Source organism: Moschus berezovskii, chromosome 21 (assembly GCF_049115385.1).
Source record: "Moschus berezovskii isolate FMDL1 chromosome 21, NW_MosBer_1.0, whole genome shotgun sequence".
In the NCBI taxonomy this organism is placed as follows: domain Eukaryota; kingdom Metazoa; phylum Chordata; class Mammalia; order Artiodactyla; family Moschidae; genus Moschus; species Moschus berezovskii.
Genome location: NC_142480.1, coordinates 36,933,027 through 36,949,796, shown reverse-complemented (window position 1 = coordinate 36,949,796; position 16,770 = coordinate 36,933,027). Strand labels below are relative to the sequence as shown.

Here is a 16,770-nt window from a genome sequence, read left to right as displayed (position 1 = left end):
GTGGCCTGCCATCAGCCTCTTTAGCTCACCAAGCCTCCCACCCCATCCCTCACCTGGAAGGGGAGCCCATTTCTAAGCATCCTGTGCCCCTGCCCAGATTCACCATGGAGGGTCTGAAGCATGGAGCAGGGGCATGGAGCCCCTGCCCTGCTGGTGAACCACTGAGGCGGCGCTGTGGGTCGGGGTTGGGAGACTCTCTGAGGGGTGAAAGCTGGGGGCTTCCTGGGGTAGGGCTACATGGGCTGGCCTTGAGGGACAAGCTGGACTAGGGCAGATGGAGAGCAGGGAGCCTGGGCGTGGGAACCTTGGGCCAACAGGGGAAAGTGAATGGGGTGGAGGGCCCCTTTGTGCGGTGGAGCCCCGGATGGCGGTGCAGTTGGAGCCCTGATGATGCCCCCAGGCCTGGGAGGAATGAAGTGGGTAGGCTTGGTGGAATCAGATCCCTCACAGGCCTGTATCCCCAGATGTGGGAGGGCACCACGGTGCCCATCCCAGCGGAGGCCCTTAGGGGCACAGACAGCGACTCTGGACCCGAGGACCTGGTCTACACCCTGGAGCGGCCCAGCAATGGACGGGTGGTGCTGAGTACAGCACCGGACACCGAGGTCCACAGCTTCACCCAGGCCCAGCTAGACAGCGGGCTTGTGCTGTTCTCACACAGAGGTGGGTGCCGAGAGGTGGGGGTGCCCCGAGGCTGACTGCCGGCATGGGCCAGCGAGGCTCAACTCTCCTCCTTTCCCAGGAGCCCTGGATGGAGGTTTCCGCTTCAGCCTGTCTGACGGCGAGCACAGCTCCACGGGACACTTCTTCCGGGTGACAGCCCAGAAGCAGCTGCTCCTCTCCCTGGAGGGCAGCCGGACGCTGACGGTCTGCCCAGGTGGGTGAGCCACGCCAGGGCCCTTCTGCCTCCGCGGGTCTGGCCCTGGCTCCTGGTCAGAGGCCGACAGTCCCCTTTGGCCTCTTGCAGGGTCCGTCCAGCCGCTCAGCAGCCAGAGCCTGAGAGCCAGTTCCAGTGCGGGCACTGACCCCCACCACCTGCTCTACAGGGTGTTGCAGGGACCCCGGCTTGGCCGGCTCTTCCACACCCAGCAGGGCAGCACCGGGGAAGCCCTGGAGAATTTCACTCAGGCAGAGGTAAGGGCCTCTCTCTTCAGCCACTCGAGGCTTAGACTCCATCCAGTCTAAGGCCCACTGTCCCCCTGGACACACTTGTGGACATGGGTACCATCTCCAACCTCCCTGGGCCCGCCATGGTCCAGGCCCTGCATGCCTCACCTTCCAGAAGCCGCCAGGCTGGGGGATGGGGGAGGGATGGGGCTTAGTGTTCCAGGGAAAGGAAGGACGCAGGAGACCAGGGCTCTAGGGACCCAGAGCAGGGATCAGGTTCTCAGACTTGGCTTCCAGAAGGAACTGCACTTGGACCCTAGGGGACTAAGGCAAAGATATACTGCATAGGGGACACTAGACACCCCAGTGGCTGGTGGGGGACAGTGTTTGGTTTGGGGAGGGATAGAGTTTGGGATGAAGGCAGCTGGTGGGCTTGTGGGCAGAGATGTAAGCCCATGGTTCAAGTGAAGAGCCAGAAAGAGGCAGAGTGGGTCCTGAAAGCAGACGCGTGGACACAAGCTGCTGAGTAAGTCGAGCTGGGGCTGAAGCTGCCATCCATGCTTCAGGGCAGCTTCAGGACACAGCTGCCCCCGAGCAGAGGCCACCAGTGAAAGCTAGAACTCTCAGCCACGGGAAGAGGCAGACCATCGGACTGCTTCTGTTGGGGTCCCAGAGCGCTCTGTGCCACCTGGGCCAGTGGGGCCAGCAGCCATCATTTAAATTAAGGTCCCTGTAAGTGCAGGAGGCATGCAGCATTTCAGGGCAGCCTTGGCTCTCCCTGAAGGCTCTCCCTGTCGCATCAGGGGGTGGTGGGGGGAATGCCTTCCAGGTGAGGGCAGGAAGGAACTGTAACAAGGGTGGGAAGAGGTTCTCGGGTCTCACATTGCCGCCCCCAGGCCGGGGTTCTCTGTGCTCCCAGCATCTGCTATGGACCCCTTCCCAGCCCTCCCCACAATTAAATATTCAGCAGGCCAGCTGTGCACCCTGAATCCCTGGGATGCCCAGGGAGGGGGGTGGAGCAGGAGGAGGACTTCAGGCCTCTCCCCGACCCTGTGGACTTGGTTGAATGGCCACCAGGGGGCCAGGCTGGCAGCGCCACCCAGGGAAGCTGGAGGAGGCTTTGAGGCAGATTCACCCTCCCCTTGGTGAAGGGGCAGGGCAGAACTGGGTGGGATCTGACAGTGCCATGGTGGCACAGTACTTTGAGCTGTGGAGGGTGGAGAAGAGGCAGGGACGAGGTGTCTCCATTCTACAGATAAGGAAACTGAGGCTTACAGAGGTCAAGGGACTTTATTTGGATCCTGTGGCTAATGAGAAGCCATCCCGGGGCTATGCCTTTGGATTGCTGGTCCACGATTCTTTCAGCAAAGGATGCTGCTGGTTCCCAGAGGCCAGGGACCCCTCCCCACCTCGCCTGTGACTTGCCTCATCCCCAACCGGACAGCCCCCCTACCCACAAGTACCTCATGTAGCCAGACCTCCAGCTTCCCACCACCCAGCTCCCGAGGATCTCTGTTTCCTTCCTGCTCATCAGTCAACCCCGGGCCAGAGGTCCCAGCTGGCAGTCCTTATGGACCACAGCTGGCCCACAGATGTGTTTTATTTGGCTTGCGCATGCATTTAATATTTTTAAATCAGTGGTCAAGATATAACCTTTGGGGTATTTCACCCACACGCAACCTGATTTTCAGTTTCTTAAAAAGCTTGTGTTCCCTCTCCTGGACAACCTCTGAAGAGCACCTCCTGCTTAGACCAGCTCTGCTCCCCCTCCTGACCGGGCAGGGTTCCCCACTTCACCCCAACCCCGGTGCAGTAGTGAGATAGAAGCCTAGAACCTCCCACACACTGTGACCCCGGTCGGCTTCCTTCTCACTATTGCACAAGTCCTGTTTTTCCATGAGAAGGAAAATAGTTCCTGTGTCTCCTAAAAGGGGAAAACAAAAGATAAGCCAAGAGGACACACTGGGATTAGAAGGGGAGGGAGTGGATTTCTTGATGGAAGTGGAGACTACTCCTTGGTGTTTAACACACAGCTGGCCCTAGAGAAGAGCGGGCGAGGCTGGAGTGAAGAGGGAGGAGGTGAGGTCGCAGGTAACGGATCACACAGGGTCTTTGAAGCCAAAGGGTGGTGAGTCATTGCACGGTCTGAGCAAGACTGACAGAACCCAACTTACATTTTTAAAGGCTCACCCTGACTTCTGTGTTAGAACCCACCTGCAAATGCAGGAGACCTAAGAGATGCAGGTTCAATCCCTGGGTCAGAAAGATCCCCTGGAGGAGGGCCTGGCAACCCACTCCAGTATCCTTGCCTGGAGAATCCCCATGGACAGAGGAGCCTGGTGGGCTAGGGTCATAGGGTTGCAAAGAGTTGGACACGACTGAAGTGACTTAGCACGCATGCGTGGGGGGCAGAGAGAGAGCCAGTATACAGTTAGGAGGCTCCAGCAATGATCTAGGCCAGAGATGACACTGGAAGAGAGGAAGCAAGGAATCAGGGGTGAATCAGGGTCTGGGGACCCGAGCCACAGGCCGAACAGAGCCACGCCCTCCGCAGTGGGAAGGCTGGGAGAGGCGGAGCAGGTCAGAGGTCATTTCAGATATGCTGAGTTTGAGATGTCCTTCAGACATCCCAGTGGAGCTGCCCAGGAAGCAGGCAGCTATGAGCCTGGAGTTCAGGAGAGTGAAGCCCGGGGTTGGAGAGACAAATAAAGGGGTCGTCTCGTGGCTGGCATCTGAGGACGTGAGACCCAGTGAGAGCACACGGGTGGTGCCTGTAGGCAGAGTGTCAAGGCCAAAACACAGACATCAGGGGGAAGGGGCGGGACCAGCAGGAGAGTCTGTGAAGAAGCAACTAGTGAGGCTGGAGGTCAACCAAGGGAGCAGTACCGCTTGGAAGCCATCGGGTGGGCTGGAGGAAGGGACGCTCACTTGTGTCCAGTGCTGCTGAGAACCGGCCTCTGGATTCGGTGACATGGAGGCCATGGTCCCCTTGGCAACAGCAGGAACCAAAGTCAGGGGAGTGTGCTCAAGATTGCACAGGGGAGCGCATAGACTGCTCCTTCTGGCTTTTTGCTGCAAAGAGCCTAAAAGGTGGAAGAACATATGTTGATGTAAAAAGTCAAGCCAGAAGTTTCTTCTTTAAGATGGGTGGATAGCATAGTTACCTGATGGTAGGACTGATCCGTCTGGGCGGACACTGACGTGGTGAGAAAAAGATGGGCATTGGTGGAAGCGGTGGCTTCAGTAGGGAAGAGGGACAGGGATTTCATGCAAAAGAGTACCGAGCTGCTGTGGAGAGAAGAACAGATAGAGACTGCTTTCCCAAGGGCTCAGGGAGATGAGGTGGCTCACCCAAGGTGGCAGAGCTGGGATTTGACAGAGGCGTCCGGATCCAGAGCCCAGCTCTTCACCGTCATGTGACTGTTTTATGGCGACCCCCTGAGCTGATGAAGGAGACATACAGCGAGGCACACTGGGGAGAGTCACGAGGGTGGCTGGGCTCTGGGGTCTGCCAGGGAGACCCCAGTGCCCGGTGCTAGTGCCAGCCTCGGAGGGGTCCCAGGCCCTGCAGGATCTCATCCAACCAGTGGGGTGTCCCTGCAGGTATATGCTGGGAACATTCTGTATGAGCACGAGATGCCGTCCGAGCCCTTCTGGGAGGCCCATGATGCCCTGGAGCTCCAGCTGTCCTCACCCCCTGCCCCCGACATGGTCGCCACCCTTGCCGTGACCGTGACTTTCGAGGCTGCCTGTCCCCAGCACCCCAGCCGCCTCTGGAGGAACAAAGGTGAACAGCATGACGGGCTGGCAAATTTGGGGGTGGGGGCCACAAGGCCAAAGGTCAGTAGCTCATGTCAGCTCTGAGGACCTGGTACATTACAGGGAGGATGGGCAGGTGGGGTCAGCAAGGGGATACGATCCCGGTCCTTCTGGGACCCTGAGCCCCAGGCTGCGGTGCCTGGTCTGAGCGGGAGGGACAACCCGGCCTTGAAGACTCTGGTCTGAAGGTCCACAGCTCTCCCTTCGGTGGACGGGACCTTCACAGCCTGTGTCCCGTCCCCAGGTCTCTGGGTCTCCGAAGGCCAGAGGGCCGAGATCACCACCGCAGCCCTCGACGCCGCCAACCTCCTGGCCAGTGTCCCATCGCCCCGGCGCCTGGAGCACGACGTGCTCTTCCAGATCATGCAGTTCCCCACGCGGGGCCAGCTATTGGTGTCCGAGGAGCCCCTCCACGCCGGGCGGCCCCACTTCCTGCAGTCCGAACTGGCTGCAGGGCAGCTGGTATACGCCCACGGCGGCGGGGGCACCCAGCAGGATGGCTTCCGCTTCCGCGCCCACCTCCAGGGGCCGGCGGGGGCCTCCGTGGCGGGCCCCCAGACCTCAGAGGCCTTCGCCATCACAGTGCGTGATGTGAATGAGCGGCCGCCACAGCCTCAGGCCTCCGTCCCGCTCCGACTCACCCGGGGCTCCCGTAGCCCTGTCTCCCGGGCCCAGCTGAGCGTGGTGGACCCAGACTCCGCTCCCGGGGAGATTGAGTATGAGGTGCAGCGGGCCCCCCACAATGGCTTCCTGAGCCTGGCGGGGGCCAGCCCAGGGCCGGTGACCCGCTTCACGCAGGCTGACGTGGATGCAGGACGCCTGGCATTCGTGGCCAACGGGAGCAGCGTGGTGGGCGTGTTCCAGCTGAGCGTGTCCGACGGGGCCAGCCCGCCCCTGCTTATGTCCCTGGCCGTGGATGTCCTGCCCTCAGCCATTGAGGTGCAGCTGCGGGCACCCCTGGAGGTGCCTCAAGCTTTAGGGCGCTCCTCCCTGAGCCGGCAGCAGCTCCGCGTGGTTTCTGATCGGGAGGAGCCGGACGCAGCCTACCGCCTCACCCAGGGGCCACATTACGGGCATCTGCTGGTGGGCGGGCAGCCTGCCACAGCCTTCAGCCAGCTCCAGGTGGACCGGGGAGACGTGGCCTTTGCCTTCACCAGCTTCTCCTCCTCTCACGATCACTTCAGCGTCCTGGCGCTGGCCAGGGGTGCCAATGCATCCGCCACAGTGAACGTCACCGTGAGGGCTCTGCTGCACGTGTGGACAGGTGGGCCATGGCCCCAGGGTGCCACCCTGCGCCTGGACCCCACTGTCTTAGATGCGGGAGAGCTGGCCAACCGCACGGGCAGTGTGCCGCGTTTCCGGCTCTTGGCGGGACCCCGGCACGGCCGCGTGGTGAGAGTGCCCCGGGCTAGGACAGAGCCGCGGGGCGGCCAGCTTGTGGAGCAGTTCACCCAGCAGGACCTTGAGGATGGCCGGCTGGGGCTGGAGGTGGGCAGGCCAGAGGGTAGCTCTCCCGGCCCCACGGGCGACAGCCTCACTCTGGAGCTGTGGGCAAGGGGTGTCCCTCCCGCTGTGGCCTCGCTGGACTTTGCCACGGAGCCTTTCAACGCAGCTCGGACCTACAGAGTAGCCCTGCTCAGTCTGCCTGAGGCTGCTCGGACCGAAGCCGGGGAGCCGGAGAGCAGCACGCCCACGGGCAGGCCAAGCCCAGTGACCTCCAGCCCCGTGCCCCCTGTAGCCAGCAGGGGCTTCCTGGGCTTCCTAGAGGCCAACATGTTCAGTGTCATCATCCCCATTTGCTTAGTCCTCCTGCTTCTGGCCCTCATCGTGCCTCTGCTCTTCTACCTCCGCAAACGCAACAAGACAGGCAAGCACAACGTCCAGGTGCTGACTGCCAAGCCCCGAAACGGCCTGGCCAGTGACGCCGAGACCTTCCGCAAGGTGGAGGCAGGCCAGGCTATCCCACTGACGGCAGTGCCTGGCCAGGGGCCCCCACCAGGGGGCCAGCCTGACCCCGAGCTGCTGCAGTTCTGCCGGACAGCCAACCCTGCCCTCAAGAATGGCCAGTACTGGGTGTGAGGCCTGGCCTGGGCCCAGATGCCAATTGGGCCAGGGACAGGCTTGCTCAGGCCCCAGCCCCATTGCTCCCATGCCCTGGTGCTGTCTGAGTCTGGCCCTGGGGACACCAGGGTGTGGAGGGTGCTGGGAGGAAGGCCCAGGGATCCAGGACCAAGTAGAGTCAAGAGCTGGAATCTTTCCAGCTTACTTCCGGCCAGGAGAACTGCAAGGGGTCGAGAACAGAGGCAGCCTCGGAGTCAGTCCCCTGACCTGGAGCTAGTGTGGTTGATCAAAACCAGAGCCACTTCCTAGATGAGCAGGACTCTGAGTCCTGGGTCTGTGACCTTGGGTAAGTCACACTTGACCCAGGCTGCTAAGAGGGCAAGGAGCAGAGAGGGATGGCGGGGACAGATGGGGATTCCTGGATTTTCCATTCCATGCCAGGCCTCCCCTCATCTCTGCACCAGGATGGGGAGGAAAACTTCTTCCCCTGGTTTTTCAGGGAGATGCTATTCCCTGGAGCAGAGGGCAGGAGGAGAGGGTCCCCCCTACTCTCTCAAAAGCATAAGCAGTGGAATCATATATCCAGGGTGCCAGGTGGGTGGGTTGCTCTGGGATGGTTTTATTTAAGGGGAATTGCAAGGAAGCTATTTAACATGGTGCTGAGCCAGCCCAGACTGATGGAGCCCCTGGGGTAAGGGATGGAGAAAGGTCTGAGGCCAGCTCACTCCCAAGGCCCAACCTTGATGGGCTGATGGCTAGGCGAGAGTGGGTCTGTGGCCCTGAAGAGGACTGGGCTGGGGAGCATACAGGGTCTCAAGCCCTGGAGTGCTGCAATGCCTGTTCCCCTTGAGGACTGTGGGGTGGGAACTTGGGGGCACTGGGCTCTGTGAGGCCTGGATAAAAGGTGCTTCAGAGGTTCTGGACGGCTGTGTGTTGTTTGTCTGACCGTGTGCTGGGCCCCCGTCCACACTAGCCTGCACACCCCCAGGCCTGTCACCAGGATAGATGGGGCCTAAATTTCCACCTCCTGGAGCCTTTCAGACCTCCTCTGCCTCCACCTGTGCGGGATGGTGGGCCAGTCTTTGTGGGATGGGGCTTTGGTTTGGTAGAGATAAGCTAGACCCTCTCCAAGGAGCTTGAAGAAAAGAAAAACAAAACCAAGAAACATTCAGAGCCCCAGCTGAAGATGTCTTAGCCTGAGTTTTGGGCTCCACCTCTCAAGAGGTTGGGACAGCAAAGATGGGGAGGGGGGGGACTTGGGGATCCCAAGGCTGGGGCACGGGGCCAGGGACAGAGCAGGACTTGGGGATCCCAAGGCTGGGGCACGGGGCCAAGGACAGATGGAGACCACCACAGGTGCCTCTGCTCAGTTCCCTGGAGAATTTCCCATGGAAGATTTCTGCTGGTCTCTGCCCTTCCAACAGGGTTTCCCTACTGGCTCAAAGGTAAAGAACCCATCTGTCAATGCAGGAGACACGGGTTCAATCCCTGGGTGGGAAGATCCCCTGGAGAAGGAAATGGCACCCCACTCCAGTATATTCTTGCCTAGGCAGTCCCATCGACAGTGGAGCCTGGCAGGCTACAGTCCATGGGGTCACAAAGAGTTGGACACAACTGAGGAACGAAACAACAAATCCTTCCAACGAGAGGACCAAGAGTGCTTCTTTTCAAAGGCAGAGCAAGCAGCAAGTGTTCCAAAAAGTCATCTGTCCCTGTAGTCAGAGATAGATCTGAGACAAAGCATCCTCGGACGGTTTTTCATGAGTTGCCAAGGAGCCACCACTCTCTGGTCCTTTCCCTTCAGAGGGTCTCCCAGGGTCATGGGCAATGGAGACAGATTCTAGGTCCCAGAGAAGAGCCCAGGCCCTGGGAGCAGGTTGAAGTCCTCAGAAGAAAAGCAGCAGGAAAGTGGTCTGAGCTCTGGGGGGACGTGGGAGGGCCGGGGAGGGGAAGGGGTGAAGGGAGGGGCGTCTGGGGTCTGAGCACAGCTGCACTGGGGGTGGAGGGCCCCAGCCAGCCTCTGGCAGCTCAGCAGCGTCACCTCTCTGATGTTCGCCACATCTGTAGCATCTGAACCAGGAATTAGGGCAAGAGAGGAGATTCCCTCCCACCCGCGCTGCTGTCCCTGGACCACCCCTCCCCACAATGCCCTTCACATCTCAGCATCCAGCCTCCTAGGACTTCCCCCCCACTCTCAGAAGTTTGGGGAAGAAAACCTGGAATCCTGGTAGGTCACTGCAGGAAGGGCCCCCAGAGGACCCAGGGGGACTGAGAGGGCAAGAGGCTTGTCTAGAGTCTCGCACAGCAGGCAGCCATCCATGCGTGTTAAGTCACTTCATTCTTTCTGACTCTTCGCGACCTTATAGGCTGTAGCCCACCATGCTCCTCTGTCCATGGGGATTCTCCAGGCAAGAATTCTGGAGTGGGTTGCCATTTCCTTCTCCAGAGGATCTTTCCAACCCAGAGTTCGAAACTGTGTCTCATGTCTCCTGCATTGGGTAGACCAGACCCCTGAGCACAGCCAGCTCCTGTTACCACACTGACAGCCTCCCCCTCATGGAAGGTGGCCAGGACCCATAAGTGGCGGCTCTGCAGAGATCCCTCTGTGTCCGGAGCCCAAAGTCCTGGCTCTGGCTTCCTTTTCAAGCTTGGCCTCTCCAATCCACCCCACGCCAGCCTCACCCAGGGGCCCTGCCAAGGGTGTCTCCATGCCACACCCCGCTCTCTGGTCTGCTTCTCTCTGGAGTTCAAGGCTGCATCCTCAGGGCCCTGATATCTGGGGCCAGCCTCCACCCAGAGCAGCCAGTTTCCCTGCTAGTGTAAGCTGAGATGAAGGTGACGGACCCGCCAGGCAGGATCTGGCTCGGCTCAGGTTCCCCCAAGAGGCCTGACGACACCCTCTCTGTTCACGTGGCCCAGCCTGCCCTGCCCCCAGATAGCTGGCACAGGCCGATACTGCTTTTGCTCCTTAAAGCCTGGGCTAGACAGTGGGCTGGCACCCAGGCATTGTGCCAGCGGCTCTGCCAGGACCTGGGAGAGGGTCTTTGACTGACACGCCATCCTCAGAGCCCATTCTAAACGCGGGGCCTCAGTTTATTAGGTAAATCCCTTGTAGATTTCAGATAAGCACCCCCAACTTAAGGAGGTTGCTATCCACTTTACAAAATAACTCACCATTCCTTCATTTAAGGAGCTGGTTCCTCCCAGGCACTGAGAATAGGAGCCAACCTGTGTACAAGCACTCAGGAATGTCCGGGAGCCTCTGACCCTGTTAGACACACACACATACAACGTGGGCTTGTGCTCACAGCTGTGCACTTTCAGACCTTCAGAAACACAACACAGAGATACATACTTGCCTATGTACCCCCTACACACACACACAAACACGCACTTACAGGTACACAGACTCCAGAGTTGAGTGCCCCTTGCCTATAGTCCTCCCACAGTCCCAGAAACTGGCTGTGTGGGACCCAAGATATGCGGCCCATCACCAGGTCCGAACTCACTTCCGCAGTGACCCCACTGTGGGAAAGATGGTGGAAAGGGGTGTGGGGAGCAGGGTAGGGCTTGCCAGAGGGGCCCAGGTCCCCAGCTTGGAAGAAGCCTTGTCTACCACCCTCAGTGGTTTAGCCTCTTAGATTCTAAAAAAAGGGGGGGGGGGCTTCCTTTGAGCCCCTCTCCTCATTTTATGAGCTGGCCCTTTAAGTGGAGTTGCTGGGGCGGCTGTAGAACCCACAGAGCTGGAACCATTGTCCTCCAATAGGAAGCAAGAGAAATGGTCCTCCTTCCCCACAACCAATCTCTCCTGACCAATGGGAACTGCCAAGGGTGTTAGTATCTTCCTCTGGGCCCTGAATATTCCAGATCTTAAAGGGCTGGAGGTACCTGGCAGCAACGCCTCCCCCCAGCTTCTCAGGTTGGGTCTGTTGTTCCTGGCTGGCACATGTGAGGGAGCCCTGGCAAGGAGTGGAACCAAGGTGGGGGAACCAGACGTGCTGGACTCCTCTCTCTGCAGCCCCTGTCCCGTCCTAGGTCCTCTCATAGTTAATGTCATCCCTGGGTAATCACCGCTGGGATTAGTCAGGCATTGGCAAGGGCGCTTGGTGCCAAAAATCCTGTGGGAGATGCAAACAGAAATATACCCAGCCCTTCCTGAAGAGCCCCAGACATACCAGTGAGTAACTGCCACACCATGTGTGCCCTAACCTAGTGGCGTGAGCTGGCTGGTGCGGGGAAGCCCAGAGTGGGAGGGCCTCCAGCTCTGGCTGCTTCATTTCTCCTTACAGAGCGCCGGGTCTTTCCATGGAAGAAGCAGGCACGCAGTGCTAATGCTGAGCATGCCCAGCCCACCTTCTGCTCACATGTCCATTCTCAGTGCAATGAGGTACAGTATTTAACTGACGGCTGTTGTTGTCATAAAAGGTGCCAACTCCTCGGAGAGCCCCCTGTGGCCACCAGGATAACTGGTGGGTGGTACTGTATTCGTCACACTTCAGATGTCCTGGGAGTCCCTAAAGACAGAAGCAGCCCTTGCTTAAATCAACCAGTGGCTCAGAAGTGACTTTTCTACCTTAACACGGCTCCCCTGGTCCCCACCTAGGAACTGCCAGCTCAGGTAGCCCTTAGCCTGGAGCTAAACCCGAGGCTTCCTTCTGAAGCTTTGTGAGGTCACAAAGGGCTCAGGTGTCAGTCCTGAAGTCCAAATTAGCTAGGTTGTCTAAGTCCTTGAAGCAGGGGAGGGTGAAACCGGCAGGTAGGTCTGATCCAGCGAAGAGAGTAGGCAAGGAGTTGCCCACTCCCACCCTTACCTCCCAGTGACAGACAGGTCCCTGGACAGTGCAGCAGCTCTGTGCACCAAGCCGTCTGAGATCTAGCCCGTCCTTCCCTCTCTGGCCCCTCCCAACCTGCAGAGGGAGGGACGAAGAAGGGAGGTGTCCAGCCAAGGTTACCCGTCAGTGCGTTGGGTCTCCTCCAGGGCGGGGCACAGCAGTCAGTAGAAGAGGGAAGAAGCCGCTGGCCCGGCTACCTCCCAGCCTGATCAGGAAGTGGGGCTGGGCCTCCCCAGAACTCTCCAACCTGTGAGGAGCAGGAGGGGCTGGACAGAGGCTTCCAAGCTAACTCTTCTGCCCCCCCAAAATAAATGCTGGCTCTGCCCTCCAGCCTGTGTGCTGCCCTGCTACTGGGACTGCCTTTGGAGCACCCAAGTCCCCTCCCCTCCCAGGTTTTGGAGGCCCCCAGCCTGTGAGGTCCCAGCCTTGCAGCCCCTCCCTGCAGAAGGCCTACACCTTGTAGGAAACAGTTCAACTCTGTGTGCTCCCTTGGGGCAGGGTCATGCCAGCCCAATGCTAGGCATGCAAAGATGATCAGCCAACATCTATTGCCAGAATACAGCCCCTCCCCACAGACCCAGAGGTCTCTCACCACCAGTCCCACTCAGACCTGCTTTCCCAGCTTCCCTCATCCCCCAGGAGAGCTAATGAATCTCCCCACTGCTGCTCCGGCTCCGGCCTCCCCTCTCAAGTCCCGGCAGACCTCAGGTTTCTAAGGGGCAGGTTTGATTCTCTCCCTCCCAGACTCTTCTCTGTCCCTCCACACCCGAACCATGGCTCCCTCCCACCCAGACACCTGGGGTCTGTCTGCTCAGAATCTCATGGGCAGAACACTTTAACCAAGTTAAGTGTGGAAGCCCACCAGACAGAGAGTCAAAATGGATTACACAGGGCAGGAGGCGGGAAACAAACTAGAACCTCTACCACTCAGGCTCCCCTGCTGCTCCAGCCCCTTGCCAGAACCTTCCTGGCCCAGCTGGTCTAACCACTGCGGGACCGCCTGCATTCAGCTTGGGGGCTCAGAGTCCCAACATTACAGGAGTGCCCTGCCACAGTCACACGGCAATCCGCTGGCAGAGCTGTGCCTCCTCGAGTCTCCAAACCCCTCCAGATGCCAACGATGCCTCTCCCAGCAGTGAGATTCCTGGTTCCCACAAAGGCAGCAGAGCAAACGCAAGTGGGCCAGGGCTGCCAGCCATGCTGACCAGGGCAGAGACCGCCAAGAACCAGAGAACAGCGGGGGGAAGCCTGTTGGGTCTTGTTGAGGAAGGTGGAGCCTGTTGTACAGGGCTGTTGAGCAAGCCGGCAGGTGGGAGAGGCTGGCAGAGCCTGGGCACTCCTGGAAGGCAGTGACTCAGGCCGGAAAGGCCCCTTCTGAGTCAACCCGGCTAAAAGGTTGCCTTGTGAGGGTGGCACCTGCACAGATGGCTGGGGCAAGGTCTGAGGACTCCGAGAAGGTTCCAGGCCTCAGGACCTTTGCTCTTCTGCCCCACGGTCTGCCCTGAGGACCTCAGAGTCTGGGGGCAGAATCCATGAACTGAAGGAGGGAGCACAGAGGTGGTGACTGTGCTGCCCAGTGAACTTGTACGAGTCCACCCACCTGCTGTAACTTGTGAGGGATCATTGATAACCAGAGAGGATAGAGCCAGTTGGGAGGAGCAGGCTGCCTGCTTTCTGCCTAGAGCCCCACTGCTTCATTTCTGCCCCATCTCCTATCCCTTCCAGCATCTGTGCAATGTGTCCAGTCAGAGGCCCAGGCCAACTCCCGCTCCTCTGCCTGAGTTAGGACCTAGCAGAGCAACTGACCAAGGCTTTCTTTGAAAGGGTCATGGCTGTTGCAAAGCTCTTAGTGAACTCTCAGTATGTGTGTAAACAGTCAGTAAATGTCGACACTGATGAGTCGCTGTGGTAACAGCAGTTGCTGTTGAATTGCCTGGCGTAGGTCTGGCATGTTGTAGGTGCTTCCAGGTTGGTGTCACTGTGATCTTCGTAATTTATCACAGCTGCCACAGTGCCTGGAGCACAGTAGGTGCTGAACAAATGTTCAGTCTTCCTGGAAGGCCGGATGCATGCATCCCCCACCTGAAGAAGATGGACGTGGGAGCTTGTGCTTTGCTGGGCTTGGGCAGGGAGAGTGAGGTGTGCAGCAAAGGGTCAGGTTCTGGGTAGGAGAAGCCAGCAGCCCCACTCTGACCTCCTGCCTCCCCATTGAGTCACAGGACTTGCCTGAGGTTAAGTCAGAGTATTAAGAGGGAGGAAGATGATGCAGAGCTTGAGCGAGGAGAAGACAGGCCCTGGAGCAGACAGGGCTCTGAGAGCAGACTGAGAGACGCTCCTCTGGAAGCCAGATCTGAGCACAAGCAGCCCCCAAGGGTAAGCCCGGTGCTGGGGGGGAAGCACTCCTTCCCACTGCCCATGCCCCCAGTGTCCACCCCTTATGACACAGAACCAGGGTAGGAAGCTGGGGGCCCTGAGACCTGGACCAGAGCTCCGAACCCAGTCACCCTCTGTGTGAGTGGCCATGTTCGCCCAGTTACCCAGGAGTCACCCGAGGAGCCTGAAGAGTTGGTCAGGTTGGAACACCACCACACTCATACGTATGTACCCCACACCCCAGCCAGCCAAGGCCAACAGGGCAGGTTGCAGTGCCAGGGAGGGAAGGAGGCTGCCCGCTCGGCCGGCTGGGACAGTACAGCCTCCCGCTAACCAGAGAGGAACAGGGAGGGGCTCTCTGCTCTGGCCTTGAACCCAGCCCTCTAAAGCGGGGCGGGGTGGGGGGGCAGGATCTGATCCCTCCCGCCCATTCACACCCACACTTTGCTTAGGAAGAGGGAAGGACTCCGCAGAGCAAGTCACTGGCTCCTAGGGGGTGTGGGAGATGACATCAGCGGGGAAGCATGCATTCAGCCACCAGCTGCTGTGGCAACACACACGTGTGCGCACACACACAATTTAAGGGACTGCCACATGTGGCCATGCACGCAGACATGCAGATTCACTCCCTGACAGCAGCCGACCTGTGCAAACCAGAACCCACACACACCTCCTCCCCAGAGACCCGAGACACAGCCATGTAGACATTCTGAGTCACCAGCTATAAGCCAGGCACCATGCTGGGCACAGCAGAGTGACCCCAGGTCCCCTGAAGGCTGTCTTCTAACAAACAGATACATTTAACATCTAACTTGCAGAGGAGATTGTGTGATATGAGTTTTCTGGAAGCAACAAATGTGAGGGAGTAAGATACTGGCCCAGCGTTGATAATTGTTGAAGCTCAGGTATGGACACAGCAATCCATGATACTATATTAGTTTCTCTATTTTGTATATGCTGGAAACTTTCCAAAATAAAAAGTTAAATACATGTACATATATAATTGGCAACTGATAATAAGCAAAATGAAGGAAAAAGGCAGGGTAAAGATACAAAACACTAGAACTAAGAAGTCAAGGAAGGCTTCTCCAAGGAGGTGATGTTTTAAGGAAAAACCTGAATTAACTGAGGTTCAAACCACACAGACATTTGGGAGGAAAAACAGTTATCAATCTGGGGCCAGTGTCTTATTCCCAGCATCCCTTGCTTCCAGCAAACTCTAGATATCACACAGTCTCCTCTGCAAGTACTTAAAAGTACCCATGTTAGATGCTAAATATAGCTTTTTGTTGGAAGGCAGAAAAAAAGAACATTCCAGACAGAGGGGACCCACAAATGCAAAGGTCCTGAGGTATAAAAAGCTTGAGAAATAGCAGCTCAGTAGGTCTGGAATTCTGTGACCAAAATACACAGGATTCCACAGTGAGATCAAAGGGACCTTGTGGCTGTGATAAGAGTTAGGAATCTCTCTTAAGAACAGCAGGATGCCCTGGAGGTCGAAAGCACGGGACAGATGTGATTTTATTTAGAGTATGGTCTTAAAAACCACTCTGGAGACTTCTGTGATGATCCAGTAGTTAAGAATCTGCCTCCCAATGCAGGGGACACGGGTTCAATCCCTGGTCAGGGAACTGAGATCCCATGTGCCGAGGGGCAACCAAGCCCACGAACTACAACTAGAGTGGTTGCAGTGGCCGCAGGGAGGCGCCCACATGCGGCAGCTGCACATATACACACCCAACACAGCCAAACAAAGAAATATCAAAAAAACCCAACAGCTCACTCTGGCTCCTGTCAGATCTTCGGGAGGAGGAGACAACAGAAGTGTTTGGAGACTACTACAGTAGTCTGGGCAAGCAAGGCACTGGCTTGGGACTCGTGGTGAGAGGGTGAAACAGATCCAATGGGGGCTCTCTTTTGAGAAACTTTGCTCGCGGGTGGATGTGAAGCGAGAAAAAGAGAGGACCTAAGCACAAGTCCCTGGTAGCTCAGTTAGTAAAGAATCTGCCTGCAATGCAGGAGACTCTGGTTCAATTCCTGGGTCAGGAAGATCCCCTGGACACGGGAGAGGCTACCCACTTCAGTATTCTTGGGCTTCCCCTGTGGCTTAGTTGGTAAAGAATCTGCCTGCAGTGTGGGAGACCTGGGTTCGACCCCTGGGTTGGGAAGATCCCCTGGAAAAGGGAAAGGCTACCTACTCCAGTATTCTGGCCTGGAGAATTCCATGGACTGTATGGGGTTGCAAAGAGTCGGACACCACTGAGCAACTTTTGCCTTCATTTTCAAGCATGATTCCAAAGCAGGACCTGAACTTGGAAGTGAGGGCTGGGGACACAGCGGGGAGCATGTGTAGCCGGTTGACTCCAGGCACAGAGTGCCCCAGTGGGGACCTCACATGGGCACAGGAGCACCCAGCGTCAGCCCCCCAGCAAGCACACAGTGGGATGCACACACGCTGGGACACCAGGAACAGAGCCCTCACACCACCCCTGCCTGCGCTCCCCTGCCCCACACGGAAGCCCCAGGACTACAGCCCCCATGCTCTCCAACTCAGCCTGGGCACCCACACGGTCCCCAG

At 58.1% G+C, this 16,770-nt stretch overlaps 1 protein-coding gene and 1 long non-coding RNA gene across 8 annotated transcripts in view; one reads left to right on the top strand and one right to left on the bottom strand.

Moving 5' to 3' along the window:
* The window catches only part of CSPG4 (chondroitin sulfate proteoglycan 4), a 35,671-nt gene extending 27,531 nt beyond the window's left edge, over positions 1-8,140 (top strand). Inside the window, exons 6-10 of the mRNA XM_055418105.2 lie at positions 465-663; positions 743-877; positions 968-1,134; positions 4,711-4,894; positions 5,171-8,140. Coding sequence (XP_055274080.2) covers positions 465-663; positions 743-877; positions 968-1,134; positions 4,711-4,894; positions 5,171-7,005 — 2,520 coding nt within the window. The 3' untranslated portion in view covers positions 7,006-8,140. The remainder of the gene's footprint in view (positions 1-464; positions 664-742; positions 878-967; positions 1,135-4,710; positions 4,895-5,170) is intronic.
* LOC129550433 (uncharacterized) lies at positions 1,128-12,094 on the bottom strand. Of its 7 annotated transcripts, none has more exons than XR_008684827.2 (5): positions 11,799-12,094; positions 10,876-11,501; positions 10,162-10,255; positions 4,272-4,395; positions 1,128-4,190 (listed from the first exon to the last, which is right to left on the bottom strand). It is a non-coding gene; the product is annotated as an uncharacterized LOC129550433 (long non-coding RNA). The 7 variants fall into 7 exon arrangements; XR_008684828.2 differs by having other exon boundaries at positions 10,876-11,105; positions 11,799-12,088; XR_008684830.2 differs by lacking the exon at positions 11,799-12,094 and having other exon boundaries at positions 10,876-11,105; positions 11,197-11,787.
* Between the last annotated feature and the right edge of the window lie 4,676 nt (positions 12,095-16,770).